The 17857-nt window shown below is 46.1% G+C and overlaps 1 protein-coding gene across 1 annotated transcript in view; it reads right to left on the bottom strand.

The window, feature by feature from the left end:
- Nucleotides 1–3833: 3833 nt before the first annotated feature.
- The window catches only part of CELF5 (CUGBP Elav-like family member 5), an 80839-nt gene continuing 66815 nt past the window's right edge, over nucleotides 3834–17857 (bottom strand). Inside the window, exons 8-13 of the mRNA XM_069104832.1 lie at nucleotides 17666–17812; nucleotides 17103–17165; nucleotides 16937–17023; nucleotides 14953–15096; nucleotides 7093–7237; nucleotides 3834–6323 (exon numbers count right to left, since the gene is read on the bottom strand). Coding sequence (XP_068960933.1) covers nucleotides 7110–7237; nucleotides 14953–15096; nucleotides 16937–17023; nucleotides 17103–17165; nucleotides 17666–17812 — 569 coding nt within the window. The 3' untranslated portion in view covers nucleotides 3834–6323; nucleotides 7093–7109. The remainder of the gene's footprint in view (nucleotides 6324–7092; nucleotides 7238–14952; nucleotides 15097–16936; nucleotides 17024–17102; nucleotides 17166–17665; nucleotides 17813–17857) is intronic.

Below are 17857 nucleotides of genomic sequence, written 5' to 3'. Positions count from 1 at the left end.
ATAGTTTGCCTTCTCTGTGGGTGGGGGAAGGGGTGGGAGGAAAGGAGAGAATGTAGAACTCAAAATTTAAAAAGAAAAGAATGTTAAAAATAAATAAATAATAAATTGTAAGAAAAAGAGAGAGAAGGGGGCATACACAAGAGATGTCACAAAAGTAAAATCTATAGAACTTGGCAACACATTGGATATGGGGGAGGGATGAGAGAGAAGGAAAAGTCAAGGCTATCACCTAGGTCAAGGGTGGGGAACCTGCAGCCTGGAGGCCACACATGACACTCTAGGTCCTCAAGTGTTGCCCTTTGACTGAATCTAAACTTTACAGGATAAATCCCCTTAATAAAAGGATTTGTTCTGAAAAACTTGCACTCAGTCAAAAAGCCACACCCAAGGACCTAGAAGGCCACATGTGGCCTCCAGGCTGCAGGTTCCCCACCCCTGACTAGGTGGTGAGCCTGGGTTACTAGGAGTATGATGGTGATCTCAACAGTAATAGGGAAGTTGGGAGGATTTGAGGAGAAAGATGATGAATTCAGTTTTGGAATTGTTGAGTTTATGGTACCTATTGGACATCTAGCTTGGGATGTCTGGAAGGTGTTTGTGAGCCTGCAGGTCAGCAGAGAGATTGGGGCGGGATAAGTAGATCCTCAACATAGAGGTGTTCATTAAATCCATGGGAGATGCTGTGATCCCCACATGAAGGGGGCTCGAGGGAGGAGAGAAGAGAGCCTATGAGTCCTTGGTTAAATCCTGGGAGAATGGCTAGGATGGGGGAGAGAGAGATCTCACCTGAGTTATGTCAAGACACTCACTGCTTTCCTGCTCTGACTTGGGATGGAAACAGAGAACAGTGCCTCTCACACCTCTTCAAAGGTCGGCTATTCAGTGTCATTTTGGGGAAGCAGAAACCTCAGAGCATTTCTGAATGTGATGACAACCCCCGTGACCCTGGGCAGCCACCTGCTTATCTGTCATTGTTTCTTATCTATTAGATAAACAGATCTAAGAATCTGAGGCCAGGAAGCAGAGATGGGGTAGGAGAGCATCGTGGGCATGGGAAAGAGCCAGAGAAAATGGCTGGAGTTGGGAGATGGAAAGTCCCTGCAGCCTCAGAACCATTCTGGGAGGGAGGTGCTATTATTATCCACATTGTACAGTTGAGGAAACTGAAGCAGGTGGAGGCAAAGTGACTTGGCCAAGGTCACATAGCTAATAAGTGTCCGAGGCTGAATTTGAACTCAGGTCTTTCTGACTCCAGGCCCAGAGTTCTGTACTTTCTGTAGTTCACAAGGAAAAGTAAAATGCTCTGCAAATAATTTAGAACTATGAAGGAAACTAGAGGAGGAATTGTGTTGAGATGTTACGGAGGAAGAAGGTGACAGGACCCTTCTGGTTACAACAAGCTGTGTTCCATGAACTCTCCCCTGTTCTTGTCCTTCATAACTCACATGCTTTAGGAGTGCCGGAGTACTCGAGCCTTTTCTCCCTCCATCCTTGAAGGGTTTAAAAACTCCTGTGTTCTTCACTTATATCAGTACGTCATGGGCAAGCCAAGCCTCACGGAGGGAGCAGATTATCCAGCCCCTCTTTCTCTGTCCAACAGCCCCCATCAGCCTGGTCAGCGTGTCAGGACAAAGGGCAAAGAGAGCTGACAGGAGCATTAGGAACCCCAGGGATCCAAAGACCAAATGAGATAATAGGCACAAGTGCTTAGCACGGTGCCTGGTACACTGAAGATGCCATATAAAGGCTTGTTTTATTCCATTCCTGTCCCCCCCCACCACAGGGTGGGGGTGGGGGGACATTCTGATTTTTATGTAGTTGACTGTGCCAGAGACTTTGGCTGTGTTAACCTTAATTCTGAAGGGAAACCTCAGCTGGATTTGGGGGCTGACTGGCAGGTTAACACTTAGTAATGAAAAGGAGAAGCAGACAGAGAGACAGAGACAGTGAGAGAGAGAGACAGAAAGAGAGAGACAGAGAGAGAAGGAGAGAGACATAGAGAGAGAAGAGAGAGAGACAGAAAGAGAAGGAGAGAGCCAGAGAGAGAGAGAGAGAGAGAACTCTGTTGCACGGAGGCCCCTGGGCTGACTGACAATGACAGAAGGGGCCAGCTGGACTCTCTCCCATTTCTCCAGAGACTGAGGGACAGACTTGTATCCTCATAAACTCTGGACTTGACATCAGAAGGCCTGGGTTTGGGTCCTACTTCTGAAAGTTTCCAGTTGTAGGACCATGACTCAGTTTCCCCCCTCTGTAAAATGGAGGTCATAGCTTCTTCCTTGCCTCCTTTTCAGAATTATTGTAAAGTACAAGTGAGAACCAGTGGGAAGTGCTTTACATATAAGTATAAATATAGCCTCCCGGTTTGGGTTCTGGCTGATCTCAGAAGAGACTTACAGAGCCAGTTGGGGGCATCCAAGAGCTCCCCGGCTGAAGGCCAACCAAGACTCTCAGTTGTACCAGGGACCCCGGAAAGCCCAGAGCCCAGGAGTAGAGACGCTGCTTTTGACTGTTCTTGCTTTTATCTCTTTTGTGAATGAATAGTCGTTCCATCTTCAGCTTCGGGTCCTCTGCTAGGCTATGTTTGTTCTACTCAAAGGGGGAGCCTCCAGAGAAAGAAACCATTCCCTCCAAAGCCCAGATGGGTTAAGGGACTTGCTCAGGTCCTTTAACTTGCCACAGTGACACAGGATTGGTTCCCAGGAGAGCCCGGACATTCTCTTCCCTCCCCTCTCCCACCCCCTTCTTTTATATTTAGGAGATATCCCTGCTCTGCCATTAACTCCTCCTGGCCTTTGGCAACTATAGGTCCTCAGCGTCCTCCTTTGTAAAATGAGGTGGTGCCTAAAACACTATCTAGTTCTGACATTCTATAGTTTAAGGTCCATTTTGGTCTGGAGTCTTAGTGTCTGACTAAGCTAATTTATTAAGGATGTGCTGGGAAATGTTTAACAACCAGTCATTTAACAACTATAGTCAGGTGGCATAATGGATAGAGCATTAGGCCTGGAGTCAGGAAGACCTGAGTTCAAATCCAGCCTCAGACACGTGTTAGCTGTGTGACCCTGGGCAAGTCACTTAACCCTGTTTACCCTGTAAAATGAGCTGAAAAAGGAAAAGACTACCAGTATCTTTGCCAAGAAAGCCCTGAATGGGTTCATGAACTGAACAACAAAAAAAGAATTCATGAATGACACCCTTTTAAGTTAAGTTTAGTCCAGAGGCAGGGCAGCCGAGGCCTCGAGGCCACCTGCGGCCTTCTAGGTCCTCAAGGGCGGCCCTTTGACTGAATCCAGACTTCATAGAACAAATCGCTTTAATAAAATGATTTGTTCTGTAAAACTTGGACTCAGTCAAAAGGCTGCACCCAAGGACCTAGAGGGCTGCATGTGGCCTAGAGACCTAAGTTCCTCCACCCCTGGTTGACAGTCCATAAAACAAGAAATCAAGCCCTGATTTGTAATGTCCACCTGTTTCAAAGTTGTCAATGCCCCCACTGAATGTGGAACAGTTAACTCTGGTGAAAGGCCTAGAGCTGGCTTCAGCACACTGCTGTTTATCCCCAATTCTTTTTTTTTTTTTGCTTTTTTGGGGAGGGCAACTGGGGTTAAGTGACTTGCCCAAGGTCACACTATCCCTGATTCTTACATAAGGTCACTGAAGAAAGTCTATTCTCCTCAGACCTCAAGGATGGAATCTTGTCATCTTTGCCCATGAAGTGTGGGATTCCTGGTTTGTGAGAGGCAGTGGAATGCTACAGTGGGAAGGAAACCCAGGCTTGGGGAGAAAGCCTGGGCTTTCAGGCCTGGATTCCCCTATTAACCTGCTAAATAAAGGCTCCATCTCCTTGGTCTTCAAGCAGAGACTTGGGGAGGTTTGAATGGGGATTCCCTTAGTGTCTGGGTTAGACTAGATGGCACAGAGGTTCCTTCTACCTCTCACATTCTCTGATGCTGTGATTCTGTCCTGTCTAGGACCTTGATCCTGTAACCTCTGTCTTTGACCTATATAATGGATGCGAGAGCCAGAGTAAGATTCAAATGAGATCATGAATGGGAGATCCCATCAGCTATTTGAACTCCCATCACGCTGCCCTTCATCGAGATGGGGAAGGGAAGAGGCTGAAGAAACTGAAGAGGAAAGGAAGAATAGCTCCTTTAGCAAGTAAAACTTTTATTAAATAAATTTAGGTTCTTTAGACCAGAGAAAGGAGTTTTGGACATTAAGACGATGGTTGTTCTTATCTGTAACATTTGACAGTCACATAGTTCACTCTGGTAGAAGAAACTTGATCTTTGACACAGAATTCAAATCAGATTAACCGAAAATTTCCCAAAGTCTTTTTTTGTTCATTTGTTTGTTTGTTTAAAATTAGATAAGTTCAAACTTCATGAAATTACTTGTAGCAGAAATAAGGTACAAATCACGTACGTAATAGATGTCAGGTATAAAAATGGTATTTACAACCAGTAAACATGGACTTATAGAAACACGCGACTTCCACTCCTGCAGCCTCACGCGCACGCTCACTCGCGCAGGCCACGCGGCCAGTGGCCAGGGAGCCACACAGCCACACCGCCACACCACCACACTCTTCTGAAGGGGGGGTCTGAGGAGCATGGAGGAGGCGGCCTGAGGAGGGCAGAGCATGATGTGGCACCTTGAGGTCCAAGAGAAGCCCGGCAACAGCCCCTGTCTTCCCCCTCGAAGAAGCGACTTCTCCCGCCCTCATTTTGCTCTTTTTCTCCCTCTGATGCGCTACCTACGAAGGCTTACACACTTACTCAGACACGCACACACACAGACATACACAGACACACGCACACCAATAGGAATGTTCTTGGTACATTATCAAACTCTGGAATCTTGAAACAAGTTGTTTAGAGGATGGTTGGTTGGTTTTTTCTTTTTCTTTTTTTTGTCTTTTAGGGGATTTTGGTAGAAATGAAAGGGGCTGCTTTCAAGTGGTCCAATTGTTATGTATCTTAGCCGGATCATCCCCTCATTTGGGAATGAGACTAACCAAGCTTTGAACTTGGTTCTGTGCTTAAAGTATGGGAATCTATATGGAGATAGAGATATATCTGGACAGATACACATGGGCTGCCTTCTGTATCCTTGGGAAAATCTGTTTTGCTCGGTTCTTCCTGGCACCAGCTCAGAGAAGAACCAGATTGGTGACAAAAGACAGTTTCCCTTCCTGCTAATCATCCTTGGAGAAAACATGATCTCAAGGGTGTGCTTGGTCAATAAGAGTTTGAACCAACAGAACACCAGTGAGCCTAGTTTTCTTCATTCTCGTCCCCCTAAGGAAGGCAGGGGGTTGGTTTCCAGGCTGGTATATTCAGGGGCAGGAGGCAGCTGCCGGGGGCTGGGAGGTGGGTGGGATGTGGTCCCCTAATTTCCTCCTCCCAGCACCCCACAGAATAAAGATGGAACCCAAGGGCTGAACAAGATAAGGCTATGGATATGAAGATGATGGGGAAGACAAGGGTGTGAGCAGGGATGGGGGTGGGGGGGAGTCAAAGGTAATTTTTGTGCCTAAACCCAGGTGCAAGGGGATTCCTATGGGGATGGGATTGAGCCAGAGTCTCAAATCCATGGGCCTGCTGGCCCTGCAAGGACTCAAGCTTGCCCAACCAAGCTGGCCCGAAGGCCATCCAAAGACTCTTCAGGGGTTCATCCAGTTGCCGCCATGGTAACAAGATCCTGGAGGTATATAGTGTTGGAGCACTTTCCATCCTTGCTTCTCCAAAAGCCCAAACCTAATACTGAGCAGAGAGAGAGAGCGAGAGGGTGCCTGATTCGTGCTACCCTTCCGTTTTTCCCTCTGGTAATGTTCAGGGCTCGTTAAGTTCCTGTTGAGATGACATAATCCTTCTCCCACAGGCAGAAGTCTCTGCAAAGTTTGGTCCTGTGATTTACTTAAAAAAAAATATATACTGTATATATATATATGTATATATATGAAAGGGTGAGTCTCAAAGTTCTGAGAGCTGTCATGGTGACCTAGAGACACAACAATGAACTTTCTGGTCCACAATGCTTCACTCTTTCCCTGTGTCCTCTCAGGGTGGAGAATCCTTGGTCCCCAAGGGGCCATGTTCTGGTCCCCAGGACATTTTTGGAGCCCCTCATGGGAAGGATCTCCTTGCCGTCGCCTTCCAAAGCTGCGTTCCTCTCCAATGTTTCACATTTTTGGGGGGGTGGGGTATTGCAGGGGGATAGGAAGGGGAGGGCTGGTGTCAAAAACAGTTTGTAATTTACTGGAATCTCCTGGATCTATTTGAAGCTGCAAACCGTCCTCTGGATTTGCCCCTCACCTGATGGAGAAGGAAGGTAAATTATGAGGTGAGTCAGCCTCCATTGACTGCGTACCCGAGGAGACCTATAAGGGCTCCCAGATCTGGAACAGAATTAGGATTCTAAAAAATCCTTTTACCTGCCTGTTCTTGCCTCCTTCCTACCCTGGGCTTCCCTTGCTCATGACTTTCAAAGTATCTCAGGACAACAGAGTCAGTCAGAAGCCCAGAGCAAAGCCTCCTGTAAGTGTCTTGGACCAAGGGTCTGATTCCTAATGGGTATCACCATGAGTGATCTCTGTCCAGGTTGTTATGCCAAGTATAACAACCCAGAGCAAGCCAGGTCTCCCAAAGGGCAACTGGCCAGAGAGAGATGACTGGTCCTCCATGACATCAGCCTCTGCCCCTGGTAACTCTCACTTCTGAAGAACTAGGACTTCTCTTTCCAAGGGAGGACAGTATTACTTCAAGGTAGGACAAGGCTGGCCCTACCCCAAGTGTTGTTAGCAGCTTCTGAGACCTAAGGAAGGTGCTGAGAGTACCAGAGGAAGCTGGGTATAATCACTGGGCTGGGCCTGAAGCCCTTTCTGCTCCTCTTAGTTCCCTTTGCCAGAGATGGGCATCAGAAATTAATCAAAACCTATAGGAGTCCCCACCCCCACCTCTCTCTCCCCACCTCCATCTTGCCTTTATGGTGGCCAGGGCCAGGACTAACCATTGCCTTCTGGGCCTAAAACAAGGAAACCACAATCTCTGCCATGTGACCAGAACAGGGAGGTGGCCTTCTTACCTGTGCCGTAGGTCCTGTCAGTAAGGGTGGCTGGCATCCTTGGGCCTCTTCAACTGGACCTTCAATCTCTTCATGCCAATCTGGAAGCCATTCATGGCCTGGATGGCCGTCTGGGCACTGGATGGGTTGTCAAAGCTCACAAAACCTGGAGGCCAGAGCAGAGGGGGAGGGGATGCTAAGTGGGAAGGGGCGTCCAGAAGGGGGGAGCTCTTCCTTTGGCTGTTTGACTCTTAGCAGTAGAGTCTAGTGAGGCCAATAACCTTTGCCTGCCTTTGTTATCTAGCCTTTAAACAAATTGATCCCAGAAGTTTTGGTCTTCCCTGGAAAAAAGAAATGGCAGACAACTCTTTCTTTGTACATACGAGGAAAATAAGGCCTAGAAAGGTGAAAGGATAGAAGAGGTGTCAGGCCTAAGGTCAATGTGTGGCAGAGCAGCCTACAACCTCCCCAGTGTGCTCTGAACCAGACTAAAGTGAAATTGGGAAATACTCAATAAAATAAAATTTAAAATACAATCGAACATAGATAACCATCTCATTCTAAAACGAAATCGATACAAGACCTGCAGTCATCTTCATGTCACGCTCAATGGTCTCCAATTCTATTTGAGTTTGACGCCACTGGTATAGAGACACCTAGACTTGGAAATAGAAGACCCATGTCCCCATTCCAGCTCTGCCCTTACTGCAAGGTTGGACAAGATAATTACCGTCTCCAGGCCTCAGCTTCCTTATGGTGAGAACACTTTGTATTATCCACCTTACAGGGCAGCTGAAGGATTAAAGCGATTTGTAAACTACAAAACAATATCAAAATATGAACTTTTACTATTGGGTATCTTGCCTAAGGACAGTGATTGGTAAGTTGAGGTTAGATTTAACTGTAGACCTAACAGAGATTTAACTTGAACCCTGGTCCTCTGACTTTGAGCCCTGTGTGTGATGTCCCAGCATGCCTGAAAAAATTGCAAGACTAGTTTCTCTTGTTTCCCTAACTGTGTAGTGCCAATGCAATTTTCACAGTGCTGATGGTGACTGTAAATATGCTGGCATAGTTCTCAATCACAAAATATAACAGACTCTCCATATATAAGCAAGCAAAACATTTGTTTAGACACCAGAAAACCAAATCCCAACACCAGAAGCAAAGTAGCATGAACATACCATCCTTTAGCCTTCCCACAAACCAACACTCACAAGCCTAGCTGTCTCCCTGAGTGAGCATCCTCTCTCTCCCACTGTCTAGCTGTTCTAACTCCCAGCTTCTTGTGGGCTCTGCTCCACCCTTCAGCAAACTCTTCCTCATACAGGTTCCATGTGATTACATTCAACCTAATGGGGCAGCGAAGATCTTCAAATTCCCTTAATCTTACTAAGTATCAGGGAATATCTTCAAATTACCATTACCATTACAGGGCCTTACCGCAAAGATGAAAAAAGCCATTATGTTTGCCATGTACCAATCCCTTCCCTACCCTCCAGTGATCACTGATTTCCTGCCCCAGTTCCTCTGTTATCCCCAGCTAACTCTTTTGAAAAAATCATTTTTATTTCAATATTTCCCAATTATATATAAAATTATTTTCACAATCATTTTTTAAAAATTTGGAGTTCCATATTCTCTCCCTCCCTTCTGCCCCTCCCCACTCTTTGAGAAGGCAGGCAATTTAATTTTGATTATCCATTCAGTTAACTCCATAGTTCTTTGTGACACTCAGATTTTCTACCTCTGCCATGTAGCATCTAGAAAAATTAATAAAATGGAATGAGTAGAAATGACTTTAGTGCTCTTTGTGATTATACTGTGCCATCAGCAGGGCCTATTAATTAACCCTCCAAAAGTCTGCCTTGGAGAGAGTTTCCTGTCTTTGGGGGTGTCTGAGAAGGGGTCAGTTGTAGAGAAGGCTCTTGCACTGAGTGAGAGGATAGGCTAACTGACCTCTGAAATCTCAGTTCTCATATGGCCAGGAGAAGACCAAGAAAGGTAAGTGCTGATATAATTCCCATTTTGCAATTGAGGCAGAAAAAAGTTGAGTGACTTGCCCAGGGTCACACAGCTAATTAAGTATCTGAGCACACAGGCCTTCCTGTTGCCAGGTCCTACCATTTCATCTGATGTCCCTTCTTTCTCAGTCCTAAACCTATCTGTGGTCCTTACCTTAGCCTCCAGTCCATGCACAGGTTGTCCCAGCCTGTCCTCTGCCTTAAGTTACCTCCCTTCTCATTTCTGACCCTCCAGGTGACCGGCTCACCTGTAGACTGTCCCTTGTGCCCCTACCCACAATCCCTTGCTTCCCTTGTCCAAATGCTGTATCCTGCTCACCAAACCCCAACCCTGGATTATGTTCCCCTTTCCTGACTTAGTCTTATTCCTATTGCTGGAAAAAGGATGCTTTCATTTCCCCAAACCCTGCTGCCTGAATCATATCATCTCGCCTGGGTCCTTACTGCTGCTCTGCAATCTTTTTATTCTTCACTGAGTTGATTACACACTCCACCGTAGCTATTCCAGACCTTTGCAGTTCTCAGGCCCTCTCCCTCTGACGCCCCTTCTGCCTTCTCAAGCCCAGGCCCTTGCTTCCTCTTTTGCTGAGAAAACAAAGGTTGGCTCCCCTGAGCTCTGCTTCCCGACTCCATAGCTCTGCATCATTCCCCATTCTCACCCTGGCTCCAAGCGCTCACAAGATTCTCACCCTGGCTCCAAGCGCTCACAAGAGATGGCGCTTCTCGCTAAGGCTGACCTTTCTTATGTGCTGGATCATACCCTCTGAATCTGCTAACTCACGTGTTTCCTATGTCTTATCTTAAAGCTCTCCTCCACAGACACCTTCCCTGCTCCCTAAACGAAAGTATGCGGCTCCCCATCCTTTAACAAACTCCTATTTTCACTCTGACACTTTCTCAGGTTCCTCTCTTTCCTTTAGGCAGCTTGGTGGTCTAGCAGCAGGAAGGCCTATGTGCTCAGACACTTAATCAGCTGCATGACCCTGGTCAAGTCACTCAACCTTTTTTTTGCCTCAATTTCTCCATCTACAAAATGGGAATTATATCAGCACTTACCTCTCAGGGTCATTTTGAGGATTAAATGAGACGTTCACAGAGTGTTTTACAAACCTTGAAGCTCTATATAAATAAATGTTAGTTATTCTTATTTCACTGCTAATCTCCCAGAAGGACTACACCCGCTGCTTCTTCTTCCCCTCTCCTCCTTACTCCTTACGTTCCACATTCCAGCCTCCACGACTCAACTGGGACTGTTACCTCCAGGGTGCCAGGAGCCTTTCCCCACTCATCCTCCACCCTTCCTAAAAAGAGCTTTTGGTTCGGATACTACTCCTGGCTCCCTTCATAGCTCTCTGCTCACTCTTCAGGCCCCTTTACTTAATTCAATTGAACAAACATCTCCCAAGTCCTTCCCGTACGTCCCCAGGAAGTAGGGATACAGACAAAAAGGAAACAGTTGCTGCCCTCAAGGAGCTTACACACTACTGGGGAATGTAACATATATTGAAGTAAATGCAAATATCTGCCTGTCTGTCTGTCTATCTATCTATCTATCTATCTATCTATCTATCTATCTATCTATCTATCTGTCTGTCTGTCTGTCTGTCTGTCTGTCTGTCTGTCTATCTATCTATCATCTATCTATCTGCCTGCCTGCCTGTCTGTCTGTCTGTCTATCTATCTATCGTCTGCCTGCCTGTCTGTCTGTCTGTCTATCTATCTATCTATCTATCTATCTATCTATCTATCTATCTATCTATCATCTATCTGTCTGTCTGTCTGTCTGTCTATCTATCATCTATCTATCTGCCTGCCTGTCTGTCTGTCTATCTATCTATCTATCATCTATCTGCCTGTCTGTCTGTCTGTCTGTCTATCTATCTATCATCTATCTATCTGCCTGTCTGCCTGTCTGTCTGTCTGTCTATCTATCATCTATCTATCTGCCTGTCTGCCTGTCTGTCTGTCTGTCTATCTATCTATCTATCTATCTATCTATCTATCTATCTATCTATCTATCTATCTATCTATCTATCATCTATCTATCTGCCTGTCTGTCTCTCTGTCCATCTACACTATATATATACATATATATAATATAAAATATCTGTATATATATATATATATAACAAACACTTATTGTATGTATCTATGTATACAGGTCAATACGGCCAGCATTCGTATGACCAAGAACCACGGAACGCGACATATTTGGAGAATCACAACTCATGTGTCAGCCAAACACATATACACACACTTCCATACATACACACAAAGCAATGATAATTTTGAAGAGGGCAGGATACAAATGACTAGGGGATTCAGGAGAGGCCTCTTGTAGAAGGCAGTGATGACCCCAAAGCCGTGCTTTGAAGAAAGGGAAGGATTCTAGGAGGTTGGGTTTGAGGAATAAATACCTTCCAGATATGGGGGACCACCTGTGCACTGGAATGGAGGTAGAAGATAGGACAGTGTCCTGTACAGGACATAGCCAGCAGGCCAATGTGACTGGAGTGGAGCATGCAAGGGGAGTGATGGGAAATAATATTGGACAAGTGAGTGGTCACCACATTGTGGAGAGTTTTCAGTAGCAGGCAGGGTAGTTGGCATTTTATCCTAAAAGAAATAGGAAGCCACTGAAACTTTTTGAAAGAGGGGGGGGGGAGTTCCTTGGTCAGAATGGTATTTTTAGGAACAGCAATTTGGCAGCTGTTGTGGAGGCTGAATTGAAGAGGAGAGAAATGAAAAGCAGGGAGACCAGTTAGGAGATTTTTATAATAATCCAGGCCAGAGATGATAAGAGCTCAAACTAGGTTAAGGGATATATGAGTAAAGAGAAGGATGTGGATGCAGGAAATATTGGAAAGATGGGCTTCAAGGGACTTGACAACTGGTCTGATATGAGTGTTGAGGGAGAGGAAAGCATGAATTTGGAATCCAAAGACCTGAGTTCAAATACCACCTCTGATGCTTCCTACCCATGAGACCTTAGGCAAGTAAATTAACCTCCCTGGATCTTAGTTTCCTCATCTGCAAGGTAAAGGAGTTGGCCTAGATGACTTCAAAGGTCCTTTCCAGGGCTGTAATCTTATGATTCCAATGCTACAAATCTCAGTCCTCAGAAAACAAAGGGAATAGGGGAAATGGGCAATAGTGGATTTGGGGGCAAGGCAATGAGTCCTGTTTTGGACCCGAGTTTGAGATGTCAACGGCACGTCCAGTAGGTGGTTGGTTCAGGAGAGAGATCAGGACTGAATATATAGATTTGGAAGTGATAACTGAATTAATAGAAGTCAACGAGATCACCAAAAAGAGGAGTGGGGAAGGAGAGAAGTGAGCCAAGGCCTAAAGCTTTTGTCATCCATTTTCCACCTTGTATGTGTGAGAAATAAGAACCTACCCTGGTCTCTCTTTTCTCTCTACATTCTCTTGATCATTTGATCAATTATAACTTTGTTACTCAAATGGCTCCTGAATATAAAGAAAAATGGAAATATAAGGATGGATATTGATGGTACCTATCACCATTTCCCAAGGGTATTTAACAAATGTAAATCAATTGCCAGAACAAGATGACTCCCAAGGTCTAGAACACTTGATCTCCTAACCAAGTACATACACACACATACATGCATGCATGCATACATACATACATGTATATATGACCCTGGGCAAATCACTTCTCTCTCAGATCTCTGTCAAATAAGGAGGTTGGCCATGATGACCTCTAAGAACCCTTCCAGCTTTAAGCTTATGATCCCATGATTCTCTAAGAAAGGCACTGTGGTCCCCAATAGAGAGGTATGGAGAAAGGAAGAAAGTTACAGAAAGCTTAGTGAGAGACCCAATTAAACCAGGTCATCCTGAGAGCACTTAAAAATCCAACTGGGATAACAGTAACAAAAAGATGGAAAAGAAGATTAGTATAAATTCTCCCATAGATGACAATGGGATTTGGACTTTCATATCAATGTGCTGCATGAGAAAGTATACATATGTTACAGACTCTGTGTCTGTGTGCACGCACATACCATCACTAGAAGACAATGTGGTATGTATACCATATATGTGGAATGTGGGCACATATGTGTGACTATACATACACACATATGCATGGATTTTCCCTATTTTCCATATTCCATAACTGGAAAAAGACTGCTGTTAAAAAAGAAAGGTGTTTATACACACATGTATGTGTATTTTGTGAGTGTGTCATTTATTTCAAGGAGAAGTTTGGGTTCATTAGTCTGCACTATTCCATATAGTGTATGTATATATATATATGTATATATCCACCCATCCTAATACTAGAAGATCGATTTTATGTATATGTATACATATATACACTATATACACACATACATATGTAATATGTGTGCATATATAATATAAATACCTGTGTGTATATGTATGATAAACACATATATATATATGTATGTGTCTATATATACAGATCAATCCAGCCAGCATTTGTGTGACCGAGGACCGTGGAATATGACGCATCTGGAGAATCACAGCTCGTGCATCAGCCAGACGCAGACTGGCAGGTGTGAGTAGGTGACCGCGTCATCCAGGAGAAGCAATGAAAAGACTTCTCTGGGTGCGCATCGCCTTAGAAGTCGGGCCAGTTATGAAGTTAGAAGTGAAAAGCATTGTGTCAGGACAGCTCTGGGAAGAACTTCCAGCAAGCTTGTGGAGGATTTGCAGGAAAATAGAGGCAAGATTTTTCAAAATGGTGAAGATGTCGCAGGTCTGACCATGTCATATTCCTTCCCTGCTTAAACAGCTTCAGGGCTGCTCCACTGCCCAAGGAAAACCTTCTCTGTTTGGCTCCCTCTCATCTCTCTGGACTGATTCCTTCATATTTGCCCACACCTAGTCTTCCATCCTCCAGCCACAGCGGCCTGTTAGCTGCTTCTCCAAGTCCAGCTCCAGTCTGTGCCTCTGTCCCTCTGGGCCTGGAGTCGGGCCCCTCCTCATTTGTTCTTCTTGGAATCCCTAACCTCCTTCAAGGCTCTGCTCAGGCACTGCCTCCTACAAGAAGTCTTCCTTGATCTGCCCCCTTGACCCCATACTTGTCTGTGTTCTTTTCCTCCTCGAATTATTTTGCATTCACTTATTTGTGTGTGCCCTCATTGAAAATGTGAAGTCATCCCTCTCGGTTTCAGGAAGTCTGCTTGATAAGGATGCCCTCTCTGCCTTGGTCCACAGTAGGTAGCCACGTTGGGGTCCCCGGAGCCCTCTGTGGGCTAGTTCACTTAGTTACCCCCCTCTAATCCTTTTAGCCCATCTCTCCATTTTGGATGAAATCTTGGGCCAATATTCCGAGGCTCTGTGATTCATAATAGCACAGGATCATAGATTTGAGTCTAGAATGAAAAGCTGACAAGACCTCAGAGGGCATCCATTCCACCCCCACCACTCCCCACCTCCCACTTTAGCTTATCACTTTCCTACTCTCATCTCATATGATTCTTTTTACCCTTTCTCTTAAGTGCTCCCTCAAGCCCTACCAGGAACCTTCTTCTCTAGCCCTTTCCCTGGTTTCCCAACTGCAAATGATCTCTCCTAAGCTCTCATAACATCCTTTTACATCAAGTGCCCAATCACTTTCAGCATTCAGCCAATGAACTATTTAAGAACTAGACCCCCAGTCTCCCTCAGTGATGAACCCAGGGCTTTGCCCACAAGAGGCACCACACTTGTTGGCCAGTGGCTGAAGGAACAGAGATTAGAGCCATGGTGGAATTGGGTTTGGTTTCCCTCTAGTACCGGGGCCAGTTGCTAACGCCTTCCCCTGGCCCAGGGATCCATGGTCCATGTGTTGGGCTGTTGATGAGATGGGACGGTCGCTTACCGAAGCACTTGCTCTGGTTAGTGGCTCTGTCCATGAACACCTTGGAGGAGATGATGTTGCCAAAGGGCAGGAACATTTGCATCAGCTCGCTGTCTCCAAACTCCTGGGGGAGGTGGTAGATAAACAGGTTACAGCCTTCGGGACCTGCAGGTAGGGGGAGAGAAAGACATAAAGCCCCCAAGGAGAGGAGCTGGGACCTCACTAGGATCCTGAGCACCGGGTCATGCAGAGGGCAGTGTATCCAGTCAAGGCCCAAGACGAAGCAATCTTCAGGAAAGAGAAAAGCTGCTGTCTGGGTGAGCCAAGCCTCTAGAAAATCCTGAACTACTCACATCCTTCTACTGAAAGGTGTTGGGGTAACTTTATGGTCTGGATTTTAGGTTTTGCTAGAGACTGAGACAAAAATGCCTTAAGGTAACCCAATCACTCACTAATGTGCAAAACTCCTCACATGTCAATAATAAATCCCAACCCCTCCCATCTTTAATTTGGGAACACAGTAGGGTTTCTCATCCATTCCCCCTTTTCACCAGAGCCCAAGAAGAGAGATGAGGCAGGGGTTATGATCTCCATTTGAGAGAAGAGACTGAGACCCACCAAGGATGAAAGTCAATGGCGAAACCCAGGCTGGTGTCTTCCTTATACTTTCCTACCATCCAACACCTATATGGATGGCCAGTGACCGAGCCAAGGGAGATTGGGATGTGGGTACAGAGAAAGGGGTGACTTTTTGTGTGGGTTCCAAGCAGGTGCCCTGAACTGCACCACTTGAGATAATACCAATTTTGGTGTCATGAAAAGAACACTGAAGTCAGAAGGCCTGGGTTCAAATCTCTGTACTATCTGTGTGATCTTGGGTAAATACTTTCTCTACCTGAGCCTTGGTTTCCTTATCCATAAAACGAAAGGGTTGGACTCAATGATTGCCAAGATGTTTGGTGGTTCTAAATCTCAAGGATTCTATGGTGCAGTTTGGGACCATTCAGGTTGCTGCTATCCTTCATTAGAAAGAGCATTGCTATGTGTTTGCTATTAGTTCAAGAGGCATTCTATTGATATAAAGGCGTCAGGCTGCCCAAGTCTGATGCCTGGGTTACAAGTTGGATAACCCCAGACAAGCTGCCCTGCCTCTCTGAGTTTCTGTTCTATCGCCCATAAAATGGAGATAATACCCCACCCCCCTCATAGGCCTCTTAGAAAATGATGTGATAACTAATATCCTGGAACATCCTTAAATTAGAAGGCTCATGTGTCCGAGAAATCTCAACATAGAACCTCTGTTAGCCACAACCATATAAAATGGACCCAGCTACATAAACTTAAGGCTGCAATGGAATTAGGCATGGCCTTAAAGAAATCAGGATGTGGACCCAGGAATATGTATGCAAAGAAACTAAAAAGGCGCACATTTCCCAAGGAACTCTGGTAAAACTGGCCAATCATCATAGGTAGAAAGGGGCTGGAAGTTACTCTGCAGGCCAGATGGTTCTGGCTTGTGGTATATCTAAGGGCCATTGTGCAAACCCTTCTTGGGGGTGCAATTATTCAGGGTCTTGGGTGGGGGGAGGTGGCAGAGGACACATCCCTTCCCCTGTTGACATCTGTTATGGCCTGCTCCTACCCCATTCCCCCTGCATTTGACTTGAACCGATCTCTCCTTACTTTGTTTCCCATAGGCCTTATCATGTCCTGTCCATTATTTTATTTTATGCATCCTTCTTCTCAGTTTCTTTCCAGACTGTGAGCTCTCCAGAGGTAGGGGATCTGTCTTATCCAACTCTGTGTGTCTGGTAGCCCAGCCCAGGGCCAGTGAATTGAATCTTTAATCCCATTTTATCCTTGAGGATTATTAACTTCATTTTACAGGGGAGGAAACTGAGCCTCATTAGAGGAAGGAACTTGTCTTGGGTCCCCAGGATGGGATGCAAATGTGAGCTAGTGCCTTCATGTGGGCAGAATCAGAGAGGGACCAGGATAGTCTCACCTTCTCGCTGCTGCTGCTGCTGGATGATGGGCGGAGGCTGTGGGACGCTGTGGGCAATGGGCGTGATGGCCGCAGTTGGATACATCGCTGGGGAGAGGGAGACAGAGAATGAGGTGTGGAACGAAACCAGGCCAGAACCTGCAGGGCAATGGAGAGGTGTGCCTACCTGTGTACTGCTGGACTCCTGAGAAAGCTGGGTGAAGGGTCTCAGCCATTGAGGGGCTCTGAGCTGGAAAAGAGACCAGAGACTGAGGATGACCTTGAAGAAGGGGAGGCACCCTTACCATTCTGTGCCCCCTCCCCTCACAACCCCTGCTCCTACGACCACTTGCCACTTTGGGGAGAAATGAAGCGCCAGGTTGGGTGATTCTGGAGGGAGGCTCGACCCAAAGCATAGCAGAGGTCATAGGGTCATAGAAACAAAAGGCTAAAAAGGACCTTAGAGATCAATGAATCTAAACTCATTTTAAAGGGGAGGAAGCAAAAGCCCAGATAATGGAGGGGATTTGCCTGATGCCACCTTGGAAGACTCTGCTGATTTTTCTCCCATCCCCTTTCGTCTTTGCCATTCCCCTTTCTTGTCCACCAATCCCCATCCTTCACTGTTCTACATCACCGGTCCTTTACTGTCCCTATCCCCAGGCTTCCTTTTGAGGTCTCCCAGTCCAAGGCAGCTAGGACATTTGAAACTATCCTCAGCAGAGACCCTTCATCCCACCCCTGTGTTACCTGGGTAGGGCACAAGGCCATTGGCGTATACAGTTTCTAAGGCTGGATGCCCACCAGGGAAAGGCACCACGCCCGCGAAGCCATTGGTGATGGGGGTGACAAGGCCTGGCACGGCTGCTGTGCCTAGGAGCGGTGGAGAGTGTAGCCCTAGGAGACGAAGGAAGCCAAGGTCTTCAGACATCAGGAGCATGG

Source organism: Petaurus breviceps, unplaced genomic scaffold, assembly GCF_028583685.1.
Source record: "Petaurus breviceps papuanus isolate PSGF00001 unplaced genomic scaffold, PetGlider_PUasm1.0 103, whole genome shotgun sequence".
Classification (NCBI taxonomy): domain Eukaryota; kingdom Metazoa; phylum Chordata; class Mammalia; order Diprotodontia; family Petauridae; genus Petaurus; species Petaurus breviceps.
Note: the sequence above shows the minus strand (reverse complement) of the source record. Positions and strands in the feature narration are given on the sequence as shown.